General features: G+C 29.6%; 2 protein-coding genes across 4 annotated transcripts in view; one reads left to right on the top strand and one right to left on the bottom strand.

The window, feature by feature from the left end:
- Positions 1 to 545: 545 nt before the first annotated feature.
- Positions 546 to 12355, bottom strand: Vps2 (vacuolar protein sorting 2). 2 transcript variants are annotated; one of them, XM_043049820.3, is made up of 5 exons: positions 12225 to 12355; positions 10187 to 10365; positions 7981 to 8160; positions 3208 to 3338; positions 546 to 1865 (listed from the first exon to the last, which is right to left on the bottom strand). In XM_043049820.3, the coding sequence occupies exons 2-5, from the start codon at positions 10358 to 10360 to the stop codon at positions 1685 to 1687; spliced, it is 666 nt and encodes a 221-aa protein (XP_042905754.1). In that variant the 5' UTR covers positions 10361 to 10365; positions 12225 to 12355; the 3' UTR covers positions 546 to 1684. The 2 variants fall into 2 exon arrangements, with proteins under 2 accessions (XP_042905754.1, XP_042905753.1); XM_043049819.3 differs by lacking the exon at positions 12225 to 12355 and adding an exon at positions 11903 to 12154.
- A 155-nt stretch (positions 12356 to 12510) lies between these two features.
- Positions 12511 to 18752, top strand: part of LOC107450043 (uncharacterized) — a 37193-nt gene continuing 30951 nt past the window's right edge. Inside the window, exons 1-3 of one of the 2 annotated variants that reach the window (XM_043049816.3) lie at positions 12511 to 12653; positions 14698 to 14803; positions 17568 to 17678. In XM_043049816.3, the coding sequence (XP_042905750.2) occupies positions 14733 to 14803; positions 17568 to 17678 (182 nt within the window). In that variant the 5' untranslated portion in view covers positions 12511 to 12653; positions 14698 to 14732. Of the gene's footprint in view, positions 12680 to 14697; positions 14804 to 17567; positions 17679 to 18752 lie in introns of both variants that reach the window. The other variant, XM_043049817.3, reaches the window with a different exon arrangement.

Here is an 18752-nt window from a genome sequence, read left to right as displayed (position 1 = left end):
ATTCTCTTCGCTAGATTCATTTTCATTATTGACGATATTAATAATCATTTCATCGGTAATCTCGTATTGTGCGAAAGCTTGTTTTCCTGAGTGTTGGAAGATAAAATTCAGAATTTTGACGGCGGTAGTTTAAAAAATAAAATAGAAGAAAAAAAAAATTCTTGAAGTATTTGATAGCTTGGTTAAAGCGGAAACTTGGATAATCGTGACTCTACTGCAATTAGCATATTTGACGTCACCCCAGACGTCACAATTGATCAGTCCCACATTACTACGACATATTAATATTTAAATATATTGTCCAGAAAGATATAAAAACGCTCTTTCCAAGGTCAATTGGCTCTTCTCTGTCTATCCACCAGCATGTCATTTTTGGGGCTCCGGCATCTTATTTTAATAAAATTGTATTATTTCTTCCATGTTGCACTGGCCACACTACGAATCTACAATGTTTATGCTATCAAAGCGTAACATATATATATATATATATATATATATATATATATATATATATATATATATGAAATCTCAACATAACAAGAATACAATAATTATAAAAACAATTTATTTTTTACTGTACATAAATCTACAATAACAAGTATTTTCCACTAAGAGTTTAAGTCAAAATATTTTCTTCCACACACTCACAAAAAACTAAATAAAACATTAATTAGGATGCATTTTAAATAAAAAATAATTTCAATGCAAAATAGTCACATCACAGTGAGAATAAACCTTTGCTTTTTTAGCACCATTCTAGAAACTGAATGGATGATTCTGTTCGCATAGCAAAAATGTCACAAAGACCATAAATTGTATATTCTAAAACATTTCATAGCAAATATTGCTTGCGTAATAAGCAATTCAATCTGAACAAACAATTTTTTTAAAGAAAAGTTAACGTTAATTCAAGTATTGACCCTGAAATTAGACTGGGGATTGTTTTACTGCAAAGGAAAATGTCCCTCTCCCCAGATATTTTCTTCGTTTGCAAAACAATATCTAAAATAGTTGATACAACCGAAATATTGATTCTTCCTTAATCATATCTTAAAATTATTAGTTTATAGTTTAAAAACAAACTTGTTGCCCATTGTTCATTAAATTCAAGAAATTACAAGTTATAAAAACTTATACAACCTCTGCAATAACATTGTTAAAGAAAAATATTGCTCCAAAGATTACGTTAATCAACTCTTGTATGTGATCCACACGTACAAGGATTGTACATGTAGATCAATCATATGGATAAGATAAGAATAATCATAAGTAGATCAATCATAAACCATATTTATTTCAGAAATACTCATTTTGTTTAAATTATTTTAAATCCATGGAAAATTTAAAAAGTTCAGATTTTCTTAAAATATTAGATAATATTAAAAGAAATTCAGCATTTTTAATTTGAAGACAAGTAATAATAGAAATATCCATAAACATAACAGTATTTTTCGATAGCAAAATAAAGGTTATTGAAAAGAAATCAAAATAATAATGATAATAAAAGAAATAAAATATTATACAAGCTCTAACTTTACATAAATACTTTCAAATTCACAAGGGGAAAAAAAAAAACTGTGTTGAATGTAAACATACATTGATGCTCCAAATTAAAATAATTATTTTCTTTATCAATATTTAGAACTTTTATTGTACAAAAATAGAACAATCAACTCTCTCCTCATCATTCTCTCCTAAGATTTTCTAGACGAGCCTGGAGATCGGCATCCACGTCGGCCACCGCAGCTGGCTGCTTATTGGTTGAAACACCGACGCTCAATGATCCACCTGTACTTGGGAGATCTTTCAATAAGTTGCTAGTATCAAGGCCAAGTTCATCAAACACTTGGGCAACAATGGCGTCACTGAAAAATAAACCAAACACTAAGTTAAAATGCATGATTTAGTTAAGTTACTTGAACTTAATTTATTAAGAAACAACAAAAAAAAATTTTAAAAAAAAAAAGCCCTTCATCAAATAAAATATTTGGGTCATCGGTTTACAATTAAAGCACATTTAGTTGATGATTATATTAGGGGGATTGGAAAGTAATATCGATTTGCAATACATATTAAATGGTTATACATTTTAATGGTTAATAATATTAATACATATTAATGGTTAATAAATACATATTAAATGGTATTACAAACTGAGATTGTTTCAAAAAGAACAAAATGTCAATAAATAAAAAGGATAGATCACTAGAATATTTTGATTTGATTATCTGTATTACTACATGGCCCTATATCTCCCCTTACTATTGACCCATAATATTCAAACTGGGTCCCGTATTATATTACAGGGTACTAGTGTACCCTACGAGAGGAAATAATTATAGGCCAGTTATGGAAACCCACAATATGGCCCCCTAATTAAGTATGGTATGTTGGAAAACAAAAAATTTTTAATATAAAATTTAAAACTGTTTCAAATGAATATTATATTCTGAAATTAACTTCTTAGATAAATAATGCAGGAGTAATTGTGATGCAAAATGAAAAACCCTGAAAATTTTAAGTGCAAAAAATCGATATCAAGATATCATTTTATATACCATACATGTTTTGTATTTAAAGTAATTTTTTCAAATAATATTTTTAATTAAATTACCTACCAATCAGGAATATCACACTTTTATGGTAACTAATTTAGGAAAAATCTTAGTTCTTGCAAGAATCCTGACATTGGTTTTTTAATCGCTGGAATTCGAATCACGATGTACAATTTTCAAATTACATGAACACGAATCGCAACTTGTAACTTTCAAATTAGGCAAATAGAAATGGAGATATTAGAGGGTTCTGTTGCAGTTGCAAAAATTCAAAATGGCGAAAATCGACCAAACCAAAAGCATCAATTGGCGGAAGAATCACGTGTTAGTAAGACTCTCGTTAGCAGGAATTAGCAAAAGTTTCAAAAGTTAAAGTTTAGATTGAGGAATTCCATAAAAATTTCGTCAGATTATTAGTTTCTGATTAGCAAATGTTCGAGAATGCATGTTCTTGAGAATCCTGGAATTCCGCTATATTCCGAGAAGAATCCTATGCCCTGCTTCTAATTTTTAGAACTGGAAGGATGATACAAAAAGCCCGGAATACAATCAGCCCTGATAATGATTTAAAAATAGTTTTAAGATGTATAACCTTGATTTGAATACTTAGCTACAAGTGGAATTAATGTAGCAAGATAAGAAAGAAGTATACCTTTCTTCTTCATCCTCATCTTCACCCATTGCATCATCAATGGTGTCATTAATCATTTCTTCTTTCATGTCCATAATCTCACTCTGCTTCTCAAATTCCTGCATTATCTTCTGGATTTGAGGTAGGTTAAGCTAAACATTAAACAAAAAAGTAAAAGAATTAATTAAGCTAAGATGCACCATTTACATACTTGATACAGGCATAAAAAACAAAATGAGTTTCAAACTAGAAAAGTGTAACCATCAATGCAAAAGTAACAACAACTGTACTTACAATAGCAACTAGAATGTTAGTTTCTCTCAATTACAGAGTACTGAGAAAAAAGTTTGGAAAAAAACTCAGACCATCGGAATTTTTTCAAAAATAAAGTATATGCTTTATTTCAATGTTGAATCAAAATGAATTATTTTTAAAAAGATATATTACAGAAAAGACAAACTCAACTTAAGACAAAGAATATAGAAAGGAGAAGTCCAGCTCTTAGAATATGTAACTAACAAGGAGAACTGCTCGGTTCGGTATGCCATACCAGTAAAACAACTTACAGGGTGAACAACACATTCAGATTTAATATATGTACTAAGATCCAGGGCATGCGCATAAGAAGCAAAGTGACTGTCAGGAGGTACGTCACCTGTGAACCGGTTGTTGGGCAACTCTAAACGTATGGTTGGATACGCTGCCTTCTGACAACCGCTGTTTTATTCTTTCCTTCTATGTCAAAATGTCGCAGCAAATCCAATCAACATAGTTGATATAAATAGCAGCACAAATAGCTTTATTGACAGCATGGTACCGTTTATCAATAGTGTAAAAATGCAGAAGAAACCAATAATAAACAAAAAGGGAAAACTTTTCTTCTTCTCCCCAACCCCTGTAGCGGTATGGAGGAGAGGAGGCTGGAAACCATTTCAAGAACTTCAGTTGCTGTGTTGTTTGTTTTTTTATTTATACACAGGCACCACACCAAAACTTGGGGTATTGATTTACATTAAGACTATGGAAGCTAGCCTTCTTCCCCTATGTATATTCTTTGCTTAAGATCTCAGTGCCAATAAAAAAATTCACCTGCCTCATAATTAAAGCAACAAAAAAAAAATAGCAATTATGAAGCAAACAAAATTTTTATTGACTCTTTACTCCTATTTCTTGTAATTATTCTTTTTATATAATCAATAGGGTACACACCAGCAATAGAAACTTAGTGGTCCAAAAAATTTATATGGTAGACAAACTTGAGAAAAAATATTGATCTTTACAATAGTGTAGTTTATGTTATGGCACTCATCAAAAGTTATTAATTGCCATCTATAACACCCTAAAAATAATTAGTTAATTAATTAATACAAATATTAATTAATACAATGTCAGGCATACCCCATGATGATTGAGGATTAGAATTCATTAAAATTAAATGAAAAACTGCCCAAATAAATAAATTATTTAAATAAATAAGGAAAGCAGAGAAAGAAAAAATTTATAAAATATAATATTAATCTAAAAAATTCTAAATAAAATAAATTTTAAATGAGCAAAAAATTATGTTTTATTGATGAACAATTACACCGTCAGTACACGAATGCAAAGCCCCCCCTTTTTTAAAAGCACGTTTAAATGTTTATTGTCTAATAATTTTAAGTTTAAATTATAGAAAAAATTTTTCAATTTGATAATTATTTTTTCAATTTACTTTTTTTGAAAAAATGTGTACATAGTGATTGTCTTTTAGGATGGTCTTTATATATTTTTCATAAACTATAAATGTTTCTCTTATTTTGAAAATGAGTTTTACTTCTTGAAATACAAATATTGTTGAAGATCAAATTCCGTTATTACATATTTTGATAATTTTTACGATATTACATATTTTGAGTGTCTATGTGCCCTTTTCTGCAATGATGCACCCCCCGCCCCTTTTTATTCCTAGGAAGAACTCTGTAACTATATTAAGTATTGTTCCTAGATTTGAAAAGTTATGTAATGAGCAGCAAGCTCATTCTGAAGAACTCTGTAACTATATTAAGTATTGTTCCTAGATTTGAAAAGTTATGTAATGAGCAGCAAGCTCAGCCGTCCCATTAAGCAAATTTACAATACGATTTACATTTCACAATACAAATGTAGATGGTAATTTATTTTTCTTATATGATCAACTCTTCAGAGTTTCTGTTTCACAATTTCAGGCATATTGAATGGACATTATATATATATATATATATATATATATATATACAAATATTAAACAGTAGACAAATGTCATAAGAATATTTAAACATGAGGCAATTGATCTTATTAAGGTGCTCAATCAATTAATCTTATAAATTTTATTAAGGTGCTGCAACTTGGAAAAGTTTAAGAACCCCTAGACCAGGGGTAGGCAACGCGGCGCCCCCGATCGATTTTTAATGCGCCTTGGCTGGACTAATGTAAATGTATGATAGTAAGAGCGATTTACTTAACTCTTGTCAAACGGCGATATACAGCAAGTAGTCAGTTGAGTTTAGGATTGTGCATGATTATCTGTAAAATATGCGCCCTCGGTGATTTTCAAATTTAGTATTGCGCCCTTGAGGACAAACAGGTTGCCGACCCCTGCCCTAGACTATGAAATTATAATATCTTATGCTATTACAAAATATTCTTTGGAAATACAATAAGACATTATTTATCTATAAATAGACTACATTCATGTTTCAAAATTTCTTGAGTATGATTAAATTAGTGTATGGCACAAAGGTTCCAAAATTTTTTTTTTGTTCAGTAGGCTATTATGCACTCAATGCAAAGAAAACAAACAGTGTTATATCAAAGTCAGACAAAATGTAGAAATGCCAACTGCTTCAGAATTGACAAAATAATTTTTTAGAAAAAGTAGAGAAGTACCAACTAAAACTTGCAGATTTTCAGTTAATTTTGCTAACATTTTAAAAGGCTCAACACTGCTTAATTATAACAAAATAGTTTATCATAAGAGCATTTGAATTATTAAGAAGTAGCGGTAAGTAAAAACCCTATAAATCAAATTTATTAAATCAAGAAACATACAATAAAAGACTACCACTCAAAAATATTTATTCACTGTCCAGAGCAAGTTGGCATCTCTGAAAGGGGACAAAAAAGAATTAAAGATCAGTATGATGCATCAGAGAAAAAGAGACAAGTATAAAAGCTTAACTGTATAACACCAAAAAGCTTAACTGTCTGAGGAGCTATTATTATGAACTATAATTAACAGAAATAAATAAGTTATCCAATATTAAAAAAAAAAAAAAAAAAAAAAAAACTGAGTAGCACATAATTTTTAATATATTGTATAGTGAAAAATGTGTTCTGTGAAATAAATTTTTAAAACTTTTTACAAGCTCTAACACTTTTTGAATTTTCAAATTAGTAATTCTAAACAGGTTTTGTTTATAAGTCCTTTCTTATCAAAAAAGAAATTTGAATTTAACTTTGGTGCTCAAAAGAGATTATCTAAAATATAATTACACCGCAACATATTCTGAAATAATTGGATACTCATAAGTATCATTGCAAGTTTTTGATAACGCAAATATCCACGAATTATTAATTAATATTTTTTTTCTTCCAAATACGTAGATTTTTGAAATGCTAAGATTTAACTAAATATTGTTTAAAATGTGAAATCTTTTTGGTCTTAATTTTTCACCAATAAAAATTAATAATTTTGTGCATATCAGAAATTATATTTCTTAAATTAATTCTTTTAAAATATTTAAACTTTTAAAAGCAAAAAAAAGAAGAAAAAAAATTATTTTTTTTTTATTTTTTAAATAAATTATATGGACTATTTTAAAAATATTTAATTTATTCATTTCAATTTATTTTTTGTATATATTCATTTCATATTATTTCCTTCATGGTACTCTTCATTTCACTCCTGTATATTTGTATTTAAATTTTTTATATTGAAAACCCACTTGTACATCAATCTTCTTTGGAACTTTTTTCTACTTGCAATTATAATCATTACATATTATCAATTAAATTTGTATTTACAATTAAATGATTTTATAGTTAAGTTACAAATAGTGCTTTTCAATTCATTTCTTTTCTTAACAAGTATAACAATATACATTTGTTTAAATTTTTATAATTAAAATATTTAAAAAAACACTTAATTTTTTTTATTACAAAATTTTAAAAAAAATTTAGGTAGATAATTGAGAAATTTTAAAGTACAATTTTTTAAAAAAAATAAACCATTGTATTTTGCTTATTAAATACCGATTTTTTTTTGTTTTTAAAAATTTAAATTTAAAAAAAAATTATTTAAAAATTGAATCGAACATACAAATTAGTTGGAAATCCCAGCTGGAATTTCAATTCCCAACCTTTCTGGTAGAAAGTGGAAGGCCATGAACTCACACTAACTGGTAAATTTTGTTAGTTTGAAAGTAAACGAATTGAAACAAGGGTTATATTTTACCCCAAGGGCAAAAGCAGCAGTAAATGCTTACCCAATCCAAGGTTTTCAACCATGCTCTTTGATTCAAGCTTGATTTCCTTTTAAAAGGAATTTAAGCAAAATTTTTTCAAAAATTAGTATCAATAAAAAACGCAAGGAAATGCTGGCAAACAAATATTTGATGAAAGATGAAGCAATGTGCCACTTTTGCCCACCCTTCCGTTACACAAATATTTCTTCTGTCGCATACTCACTGAAAACTGTGTACTGACAATTTTAAAATAATTCTAAAAGACACTTCAGAAATGTCACACATGTAAATGAGTAAAAATCAATATCATTACTTGTTTGTTCATATTCTGCATTGCTCTGGTCACACCTTTCATAGCAGTGGCCATAGCATTCTGAGATCGGAGGGTCTGTATTTTGAGAGAAACTGCCTGTATGTTAGCTCTCATGAGGATGAATTTCTTAACATAACGTCTTGTTCTGACAAGATCTCTGGCCATTATTTTTACAGCATCCTATAAAATACAATGGACATTTCAGCAGTCAAAAATGAATAAAATTTTTCACAGCACCTTAAAACACTAATCATACAACTTATTGACATTAATACTTCACACGCTACATTTGTCTTAGTTTAAATGATAAATACAACCAATGCCTAGATTCTAATGTAAGGTGGTTGTGATCGATGGACAAAAAGTCAGCAAAATGTGGATTATTCATTCTAATTACAAGAGTATTTTTGCACTTTTCATGGGAAAATCAACTTGAAGCTCCCCTTGCATTTATGATGTTACAAGAATGCATACAAAATCTTGGTAAATTTCATACACACTCTTGTTGATTGAAAATTTCATTCATTCTTTTTGTGAATTGCAATATTTCTAGATAGTTCATTGATAAGTGAAAAAAATTGTCGTTTTTGCATTTATCTAGATGATGTATGTTAATTAACAAAAGCGGCTGCCTCAAACCGGATTATTTTTTCAAAGGCACTTCTCCTTTAAAGTATTCTTTTAAACTGTACTTTTACCTATATTGGCATTTAAAAAAAAATATTTTACTTTATAATAGTCTTTGAGCAGCCGACCCAATTTTGAGCTTGCATTTAGTCAACTCCGTAGCCTTGTAATTTTGAACTTAATCCAGAAGACTAGGTAACTAATGGATCAAGTATTGGAAGAAATTTGCTTTCATGGAGGACTTTTTTTAACGGGACTAACCTACATTTATGTTATAAGACAGTGTTTTCACTATAGTGTGAGAGCGCGAGAATCTCGCATATTTTTTTTCTCGCATTAAAAAATTATTACACCGAGAAATTCGCGCATTCTATAAATCAATTTCAAAATTTGCGAATTTCTCGCATTTTGGAAAAAGCTTCGAATTACACCATTTAGAATAAAATCCATTTCACTTTTCTTCCTGGATCTTTCATTATTTTCAACATCTGCCCCATTATCTAGCTTCCCTATTTACCAGTATTTTTCAGAATCTTTTCAAACAACAGAACACAACCATGGAACCCCTTTCAGAACACATTTCCCTGCAACCACGTGTTTATCGAAGGTAAGGTTTCTTCATGTAAGACGCTCAAATTTTTTATGCACCTATGTAAGATGGACAAATACCTTGTAAAGGCAAAATCTTCTATGATGATGCACCAAAAATAGTCAATGCTTTAAGAAATAGAAGACGTTAAAAATGTATTATAATTAAAGAAATGATTTTTTTTTTCAAGAGTTTCTGTGTTCTTTTAGTTTTTACAAATCTCACTTAACTTTTTGAAATCTCACCCTGTTTTTGAGAAAGGGTGAGAAATTCTCACCCATTTTTTTTCTATGATGAAAACACTGCAAGAAGAGGAAAACCTCCCACGGTTAGCCAGATAGCAAGGGGACTCTAATCCATGATTCGTCTACCACTGAGGATGCTTTATGTCAGCACTTTGGTTCTGCGAGTCATGTGCAGAATTCGTACCAACCGTACCACAGCAATTCAAACTTTCTTGGTTAACCCGATTGGAAGGCGAACGCTCTAACAGCTGAATCGATAATAAATTAATTATCAATTTTATAAAGAGAGAAAGTAGAAAAGCCTAGAAGCAAAGTTCAATTAAAGCATTAAGAGGCATGCAGTTAGACCTATATCTAAAAAAATGTTTTCAAGTTTTGAGCATGGACAAACGCTCTCTGGCACGACACCCCTCGGTAAAAATCCTGTGAGTTCGCAACTGCCATTTTTTCGGGAAATTTATGTGGAATGTTTTTATTATTTTTTTATGAAATGTTTTTTTGTGACTTAAAATGGAAGTATGGTGGTGTTTTGTTAATCAAATGAATATGCAAAATGAAATGAATATGCAAAAATTTTAATCTTTGTTTCCTTAGGAGAAGTAAATTAGTAAATTTTTTTACAAATATAAAATTTGTTAAATATTTTTTTCAATTCACAAAAGAAGATATAAATTAGAATAACCTTATAAAGAGAACATACAGTATCTATATAAATTTTTTTCACACACAAGAAGTTTATAATTACCATCTGATTTTCCTTAGCCATCTTCTTAATGTCATTTATAATCTTCTTCTCCTGTTGTTCCATTTTAGATCTTTCTCTATCCAAATCCCGCATCGCTTTGTTCAAAGCCCTCTGATTTTGTCTGAGCATCTCTTCGGGTGTCTTCCGACGCCCAAACAAGAATTCAAGTGCCATGTCTACTGCAATATAAATCAAAAAATAACATTTAAAAAAATATATTGCATAAGTTATAATGATAATAATCAGTGATCAGATATAAGTTATTGAAAAACTGGTACACTTGAGATCCAGAAGATCTTTTGGGTCTGGATCATTGATGAAGTCAAAAATCTGATAGAGGTGGGCTGTTAGATGTGAGAGATAAAAGTTTTTTTTTTTTTTACCACTTTACAGATAATATAAGTATCCTCAATAGTAGATGGATTATGGGTTAGAGTCATCCTGCTCTTGAGTTAAACATGTAAGGTTCTGATATTTTTCTCTTTGTGCTAGGCAAATATGTTATAGTTTAACTTAAGACGCCTCCATGAAGATGAGCCTAGCTCTACTCCTTGATTCATGAGTTCCCTTGTTACCTGGGTTGGGTTCAAAATTACTAAGTATTAAACATTGATAAGCCACAAATCTGTTAATGGTGTAATGAATGTCTGTATTAAGATAAATTAAAGCAACTTCTGCCTGCAATCCTGTAGTGCTCAAAAACAAGATAATCTGTAATCTTAAAATAAAAAATTACTTTATATGCCAAGAGATATTTTGCTTGAAATTCAACTTCCATATTCTTTTCAAAATTACGGTGGAGAGAAATAAAAGGTTTTTGATAAATCAAAAAGCGCTACCTCCCAAAAGCTGTTTATTGACCAGTAGACCAAAAATGCACGTTTGTAAAGCTGTGGTTAACTTTCTAGTTTACAATAGTTATAATTTTGTAAGCCATGCAATAGTATTATTACTATGAAAAAAAGTAAAGAAAATCCAGCAGAGTGTGTTACTGAGTAAGGAGGAAAATGAACCAGAAAAATATGTAAACATATTCATGAGTAATATATTAGTAGTAATTAAACAAAGTCTGCAAGGTATTTTTCTTCTGAGAAGTTATAAAAAGTCAGTGATTTCCTAAAATTTTGAGCAGAGCGAAAATATTACTGAAAAATTTACAAGTTATATTTTATTTAATACACAACTTTTGAGGGAAAATTTGTTTTTATTTAAAAATTTGTGAAAAATTTAAAATGGGGGTTATATCCATCAAATTGGTTTCTCTAGTTTCTTGCAGGGTTACCAAGACTGCAATTATTCTGCCACAGATCAAGATATTGAAATCTCTCCCCCTCCCCTTTGGTAGCTAGACGACCTACGGGATGTCGAGCACTTTATGGTAGAACACTTTACCCTCGATCCTTACGCAAGCTGATCAAAGTGGTCACACACTCGCTCACTGACAGCAGCCAGAGATACGTGACTTCGATATTTTACTGGGAACTGTGTCTTTACGACCAGTCTACTGCGGGACTTAATAAACATAAGTCACAACTAATTATAGCTATTTCAATGAGCAATTCAAAGTAACTAATTGAAAATACTAAAAGAACAGAAAAATGCACAAATATCCTTTTTCTTTAAACAATGAAAAGTTTCATATCAAACTAATTTATAGTAAATTGTGGTAAAGTTTTTTTATTTTTTTTATAGGAACTTCGAAAAGTAGTTACGTACTTAGAGATGGGTTTCGAAACTAATCTAATAAACAACTTTCTGCTAAGTTACGAAAATAATATCAACCAAATTTTTTATTCCAATTATATCTTGTTTAAAACTTTAATAAATAAAATATTTAAAGAACTAAAACGTTATTAAGAAGGCACATTAAAAGCATTCACAATTGTCAAAAATAACTAGAATTTCAATTTATCAAAAAATGATTGCTTCCATAAACATCAATAATGAATGTTACGTTGCCAACATGACTCATCCAGTGTAAAAATCAAATATTTTTTTTAACATTTCATTTAAATTGGTTTAAAAAAGCTTTGAATACCTTAAATAACATTCTTCTTGTGTTAATTTATTTAAAACTGAAGAAATCTTTGTGAAGTTACTCAGCTAGAAACTTTGTCATACTAAGGGCAGGAGACATTCAGGGAGCATTTACGCTGCATATAAAAACTTTTGGTATCTGATTGGTGAAATATATTTGTCCATTAAAAACTCGCCAATCAGGCTTCCGCTTTATCTCCTACTTAACTTGCGTAATTTGTTCTGCATACAGTAAAAATGACACTTCAGAGAATCATGATAAACAACTTAACTCTAATTTCCTCTTTAGTGCAAACAACTCAACATTCTCGTCTGCTGCAGTTTCGATATTTTGGTTGAAGTTCCGGTCATGGTGAATTGTTTACAAATCCGCTGGAGATTGGAGTGAACACAGTTTCTGGACGTTGACAATGTCTTGACGTTTGAATTTGTAAGCAAACTTGAAAATCTTCAACTGTAATTCGATTTTTATGTCACTTTTCTGTTTACTATTTTACTTTAAAGATGTACAGTTTCAAAGTTAATAATTAAAGTTGTTTAGTTTAAATATTTATTTTCTTTTTTTTTATTAAATAAGTATAATGTAATTTTTTTATGCTTTACAGTTTGTGACAAATTAGTATTATCTGTATGTTTTATAAAAAAATATATCACTGTTATTAATTTTTATATTTTTATATAAAGATTCAAAATGTTTGTGATATCAACAAAATTTAATTTCCAAGTAATCAGTTTTTGTGCTGAAGCTGCTGCAAAGAATTCAATTCTTTTTCCAACAAGAAATTGTTTTTTAAAGATGGGAAAAATGAAAAAAAAATCTGAATTCATATGATCTTTTATTGAAAAGTTCTCTTGCTGTAAAAATAAAAATTATTTAGCTATTCAAACAATAGTAATAATCGAAACTGTAATGTCAAAATATATTCTCTTATGAATATAATTTATTTATAAGAGTTTAAAATAAAAATAATTTAATAATACCTTCATTTTCTTTAAGTAATAATTCGTAAGTTAATTTGTTTTTACATGCATTTGCAGAATCAGATTTGACACACTGATAGTTCTCATTTGACGAAGACAGCAGTAATAGTTACAAAACACAGATCTAAGTTACATAATTTATCTACACAGTTACAATTGCATTTATCTACACAATTTTCTCAAATTAGTGTTAATAGCTGAGGCGATATTTCCGTATCGTGATCTGTCATGCCAACTACAATCGCCAAGGTGCTAAATAAATTTTAAGCTTGCAAATTTTTTGAAAAAAAAAACATATAGATGTTTGCCTGGGATGGCTGTGAGTTATACCTTCCTAATTTGTACCATTCTGCGATTTTTTTTTTTTTTTTTTAGTTTCTTGTAGGCCACTGCCCAAAAGTTGCAAAGATTTGGTGATTATTCTGCCACAAATCACGATACGGAATACTTCCCATAGCTAAATTGGACAGATTTTTGTACCTGTACCAAATGGTCTCTAATTTAACTAAACTAAGTCCCGCAGTGGACTGATCGTTAAGACACGGCTCCCAGCAGATCACCGAAGTCAAGCATCACTGGCTACGGTCAGTGTGCGGGTGGGTGACCACTTGGATCAGTCTGCGTAGGGATCAAGGGTGTGCGGTATTGGTCCTCGTTAAACTGTGCTACCGTAAAGTGCTCGACTTCGCGCGCAGGTCGTCGGGCTACCGAAGCGGGGGTGCCATCCCTTCCGCAGAGGATCAAAATTGTGATGGCATGTCTTCGGATCATCCTCAGGGATGTTTCCCAGACCGTCGCCAATAGCCCATTGCGCAGCTCTAGTGCGACGTAAAGTAACAACAATAACTAAATTAACTAAAGTAATGTCTCAGGCTTTGGCAAACTTAAAAAGTAAAAGTTATGGCCACCTCATGTGCGTATTTTTTAATTCATTGTAAGAACAAAAACCAGGCAGTAGTGTCGTGGCAATAGCATTTAGCATAAACCAAATTTGATGAGAGACTTTTTCTTAATTATGACATTTAATTTTTATAAAAATTAAAGACTAGGAATTTAATTTTTATAAAAATCAAAGACTAAATTTAGATGACTATCCTGTTTCCTGACTTTTATATACTTTATACTTGGTATCCTGTACCCCGAAGGACTAAAACACCAAGCCTCATCTCAAAATAAAATCTTGTCCCCTACTTTTTGGTATAATAACTGTTACTCGCTCTTCTTAAATAATTAAAAATTAGTGTTTTTAATTTAAATATTTTATATGTGGCAGTCTTTATTGACGCAATTACTTTACTGTCCATGTTTTATTTCTAAAAATGTTTTATTCTTCCTGAATTTATAAAAATGTATCAAATTTATTTTTATGCATTCAATTAGTTTTTAATTCATATTTTTATGTGTGTTTTTCTAATTGTATTTTCATGAAATTAGTTATAAAAATGTAATTTTTTAAAACTGATAATACCATTTAAATATATTTTTTATTATAGATGTCTAAAATTGAGCTGCAAGACTCTGAAAAAAGATGACTGTGACTTACAGTGCAGAAGTTGCTACCAGTAGAGGTTTTGGCTGCTTTTGGAAACTTTTATTTAGGTAACTTTTTAAAAGGAAGTTGTATTAACTATTTTTTTAATGGTGAAACATCTAAGTTTTTTTTTGTATAATTATTCTATTTGTTTTATTATTTTTTTTTCTTTCTTTTATTTTCCATTAATTTCCCATTTCTTCTATTATTAGTCATTAGTATTTTTAATACTTAGTTAAAAATTGACTTCCAGATAAACATTTTAGAATAAAGTTTAAAAATAAAGTTTAAAAATTTATTTGATAGTAGTTGAAAATGTATTATTTAAAACTTAATACCATATATTTTTGAATAAAGGCTGAGAGTCTTTTTAAAGTTTTTAAAAGCTAAAGTAGGGAAATTAGTTTATAATTGGATCAGTTAGCTTTGCCATATTCCATGCCAACACTGCAAACAAAATAATTTTTTCTTTAGTCTGGTATTAGCAAAAGATCGCAAAAATTGTGTAGAGATGCATAAAAACATATAAATACTTAAAATAACAGTCGAAAACTTTTAAAACTAACAATTGAAAAAAAAAACATATAAGAATTGGAAAGGAAAATTTTTTAAATGTTTCTTATACCACTTATTTTTCTTCATGAAATGGCTGGCGAACTGCAAAGTTAAATGGGTTAGTTTTAGAATTAAGATTGCTCTTGCTGTTGGCATCTGATTTATTTTGATGATGTCAACCTGTATTGGTAAATTGAAAAGCTTGCTAAGTAGAGAATGGGAAAACAAAAGTAGGAAGAAAAGAATCAATGGCACATTCAATGGGTTTTTATTTCTGATCATGGAAGAAAAAAAAACTAAGATGCCTGGGTAGTCCAAAAGGGAAGTTGAAAATTCCCATTTAGGTAGTGTTATTTTTTTCAAGAAATCATTTTTAGGTTTTACGTATATAAGTTTTTAATTTGGGGAGATTTTTCAAAGAATAATTTCTTCGGAATAAAAGTTCAGGGAAAGAACAGACCTTTCGTGATAAGCGCCCTGTTATCCAAAAGCTACTGTGAATACTTTTTAATATAAATAGAGGCAGTGTTCTGCCGTAAAATTCGACTTGAGCTTCCAATTTTCTATGAAAACAGCAATAAATTTCGAGAGTTTTTTTAATTATTGTTGGCAGCCTCGATACAACTTAAGGGGAGAAGCTAGATTATGTTTACCTATATTTGTATCTTACCATATCTGTAGTCTTACCTGTAGCCATATTACCATATCTGTAGCACAGAAGCAGAGGTTTTTAAAACTGGTTGAAAACCTCTCCTCCCTAACGCTACTGGGGTTGGGTGAAGAAAAGTTCTATTATTTATTGTTGTTTTGTTCTACATTTTTACACTATTGATAAACAGTACTATACTATTAAAAGATATTTCTCCCAGAATATATTTCTATCATATTTGTTAACTAAATCTGCTAACACATTTTGACTTAGAAAGAAAGAATGAAATGGCCAATGGTTAGAGATAGCGTACATGTAGAGTTCTCCAACAACCAGTTCTCAGATGACATATCTCCTGACTGTCACTTTTGCTTCTTGTGTGCATCCGCTGGATCTGAGTACATATGATGCTTTGCTAAATTTGAGTATGTCATTCACCCTGTAAGTTGTTTTTCTGGTATAGCACACCACATTGATCTGTTCCCAGATTTAGCTATACATTCAAAGAGCTGGACTTCTTCTCCTTTCTGTACTTTCTGTAAGTTGGACTTCTTCTTTGTATGTAGCTTTGTTACAGGATTTATGACCCTCAATTTTGCTATATGATGGAGAAGAAATTCTATTTTTTTCTAATGCCATGGTGACTCAGGTGATAAAACGTTTGTCTTCAAATGAGGTGAACTAGAGTTGAATCCCAGCGATGGCTGGTCTGTACAAATTCCACACTCGGCTTACATCAACCACAGTGTTGGTGTAAAATATCCTCCGTGGTAGAGGGATCATGCATTAGAGTTCATTTGCCATCAGGTTAACCATGGGCGGTTTTTGTCATTTTCCTCTCCATGTAATGCAAGTGTGAGTTAGCTCTATCACAGAGTCCTCCATGAAGGCAAATTTCACACGATACTTGGTTCCCTTGTCTTCTGGATTGGGCTCAAATGTACAAGAATATAGTGTTGAAAATTAGTAGTTGTAAATCCAAAATTGGATTAGCTGCTCAATGACTTTTATGAAATAAAGTAATATTGCTGTTATCGTTCTCCTGGGTATGCAACATCACATATTTTAAGTCAGATAAAAAGTATGGTGGATATTTCGACTATAATCAGTGGCTTTTATTTAGAAGTTATACTTTATTCACGTGTTTTTACTTATTCGAAGTTTTTTTTCTTTTTTTTTCTGTCCAGGTAGATCAAGAAGTGTGTTACTCCTTTTAAATGTGTGTTAAGATATAGACTTTTTTTCTGCATTAGCATAGTTGATATTACAAACACTGTATTACACTGTAGATCGTACAAATCTATATTCAAGTCAAAAGAAACAAAAAATATAAAACTTTCATTAAAATCGGATGAATTGTTATTGAGGTTAATCACAGGGATCAAGTCCATTTGGCTGAAGTTGGATTGAACAATCAGACTAATGTAGATGATATTCTATCATCCCCATGATTAGGCTCAGTATTATTCATCAGATTTTGATAACTTGTTTTTAATTAAATATTAATTTGTAACCCCTAATTTGCATATTTTTTGCTTCAATTTTCCTATAAATTTTAAAAAATATGTGATTTTAGAATATTCTGTATAAGTTGAAAAAAATGAATTGTGTTTATTTTTATATAACAGATGGAGAGGAAGTATTTACAAGCTTCTGTGGCCTGATTTATCCTTATATTTCCTTTTTTACTACTTTTTAAGTATTTTGTACAGATTCATACTGAGTGAATCACAGAGAAGGTAAGTAAAGACAACAGTGTTTTTTAACCATGAATTTTTCAAAAACTTATTCTTTATATAAAATTTACTTTTATATAAAGAATAAGTTTTTGAAAAGTATAATTATTAATTTTATTAAAGAATAAGTTTATATAAAGAGAATAATATAAAGAATAAATTTTATATAAAGAATAAATTTATATAAAATTTATTCTTTATATAAAATTTACTATTTCAATTTGTATTTTTTACTTATTTGTAGTTACTTTAGTATGACCTGCCCCCCACCCTAATTGCACAGGCCTTTCCATTTATAACAATGGATGCATGAAGCTCTACTTGCCATAGGCACATTGTTATTTTAAAGGTCATTTAAACATCTAAACTGAACTATTCATTCTGCTATAATAGCTTCAATTTTATTCTTTTTTTTTTTTTTGGTTTGAATTCCAGAAAATTACTGTAATTCTCTTTATTACAGATTGAATAAATTCAACAATCATATTTTTTCTTATTTTCAAACTATATTCACTTTTTTTTGTGAAGGGTTTTATATTAGATGGCTTTTTTCAGAGTTAAAAAATTTTGGTATCAGATTCTTTTTTATTTGATATTTTCTTTTATCAATTCTCTGAATACATGCTATTTAGTGAAAGTGGCTACTCGTGACCTGTGGTAAATGATATGTTTAAAACAAAAATTAAAAATTTTGTAAGAAGTGGATCAAAGAATAATATTTTTGCCTAAATGAACCCAATATGAGTAAATAATCACTATAATTTTGTGTACTCATGATATAATGACTTCACGTTATAGCATCTGTTTCTGTTTGTGCCGAAGGAGGCATTATAACAAGCGTTCTCACTTTACTCTCTAAGATAGTATGCACAGGCAATTTTAATTAGGTAGATTTAAGTATAATCTGCCAAACTAAAATTACTGTAGTACTAAAATTCCAATCTATATATTTATATTTAAAATATCTTTGCAGAGCTGTTATTTTAATTTATTATATAATTTGTTTACAGATCATGTATTTTTTATTAATAATTCATAAATTTACTCAAGTAATAGAAGTCTATATTGATAAAAATT

This window comes from Parasteatoda tepidariorum, chromosome 9 (assembly GCF_982258835.1).
Source record: "Parasteatoda tepidariorum strain Cologne lab strain chromosome 9, Ptep-v5.0, whole genome shotgun sequence".
Taxonomy (NCBI): domain Eukaryota; kingdom Metazoa; phylum Arthropoda; class Arachnida; order Araneae; family Theridiidae; genus Parasteatoda; species Parasteatoda tepidariorum.
This window is presented reverse-complemented; position numbering and strand designations above follow the sequence as displayed.

What these genes read in the sequence shown, in the direction of transcription:
- Vps2 (XM_043049820.3), bottom strand. Translation starts at nt 10,360, where the DNA reads ATGGCACTTGAATTCTTGTTTGGGCGTCGGAAGACACCCGAAGAGATG. An exon ending in TGCAGAATATGAACAAACAA is followed by an intron (nt 3,339 to 7,980) that starts GTAATGATATTG and finishes TTTAATGTTTAG; the next exon opens with CTTAACCTACCTCAAATCCA. An exon ending in GATGAGGATGAAGAAGAAAG is followed by an intron (nt 1,866 to 3,207) that starts GTATACTTCTTT and finishes TTTATTTTTCAG; the next exon opens with TGACGCCATTGTTGCCCAAG.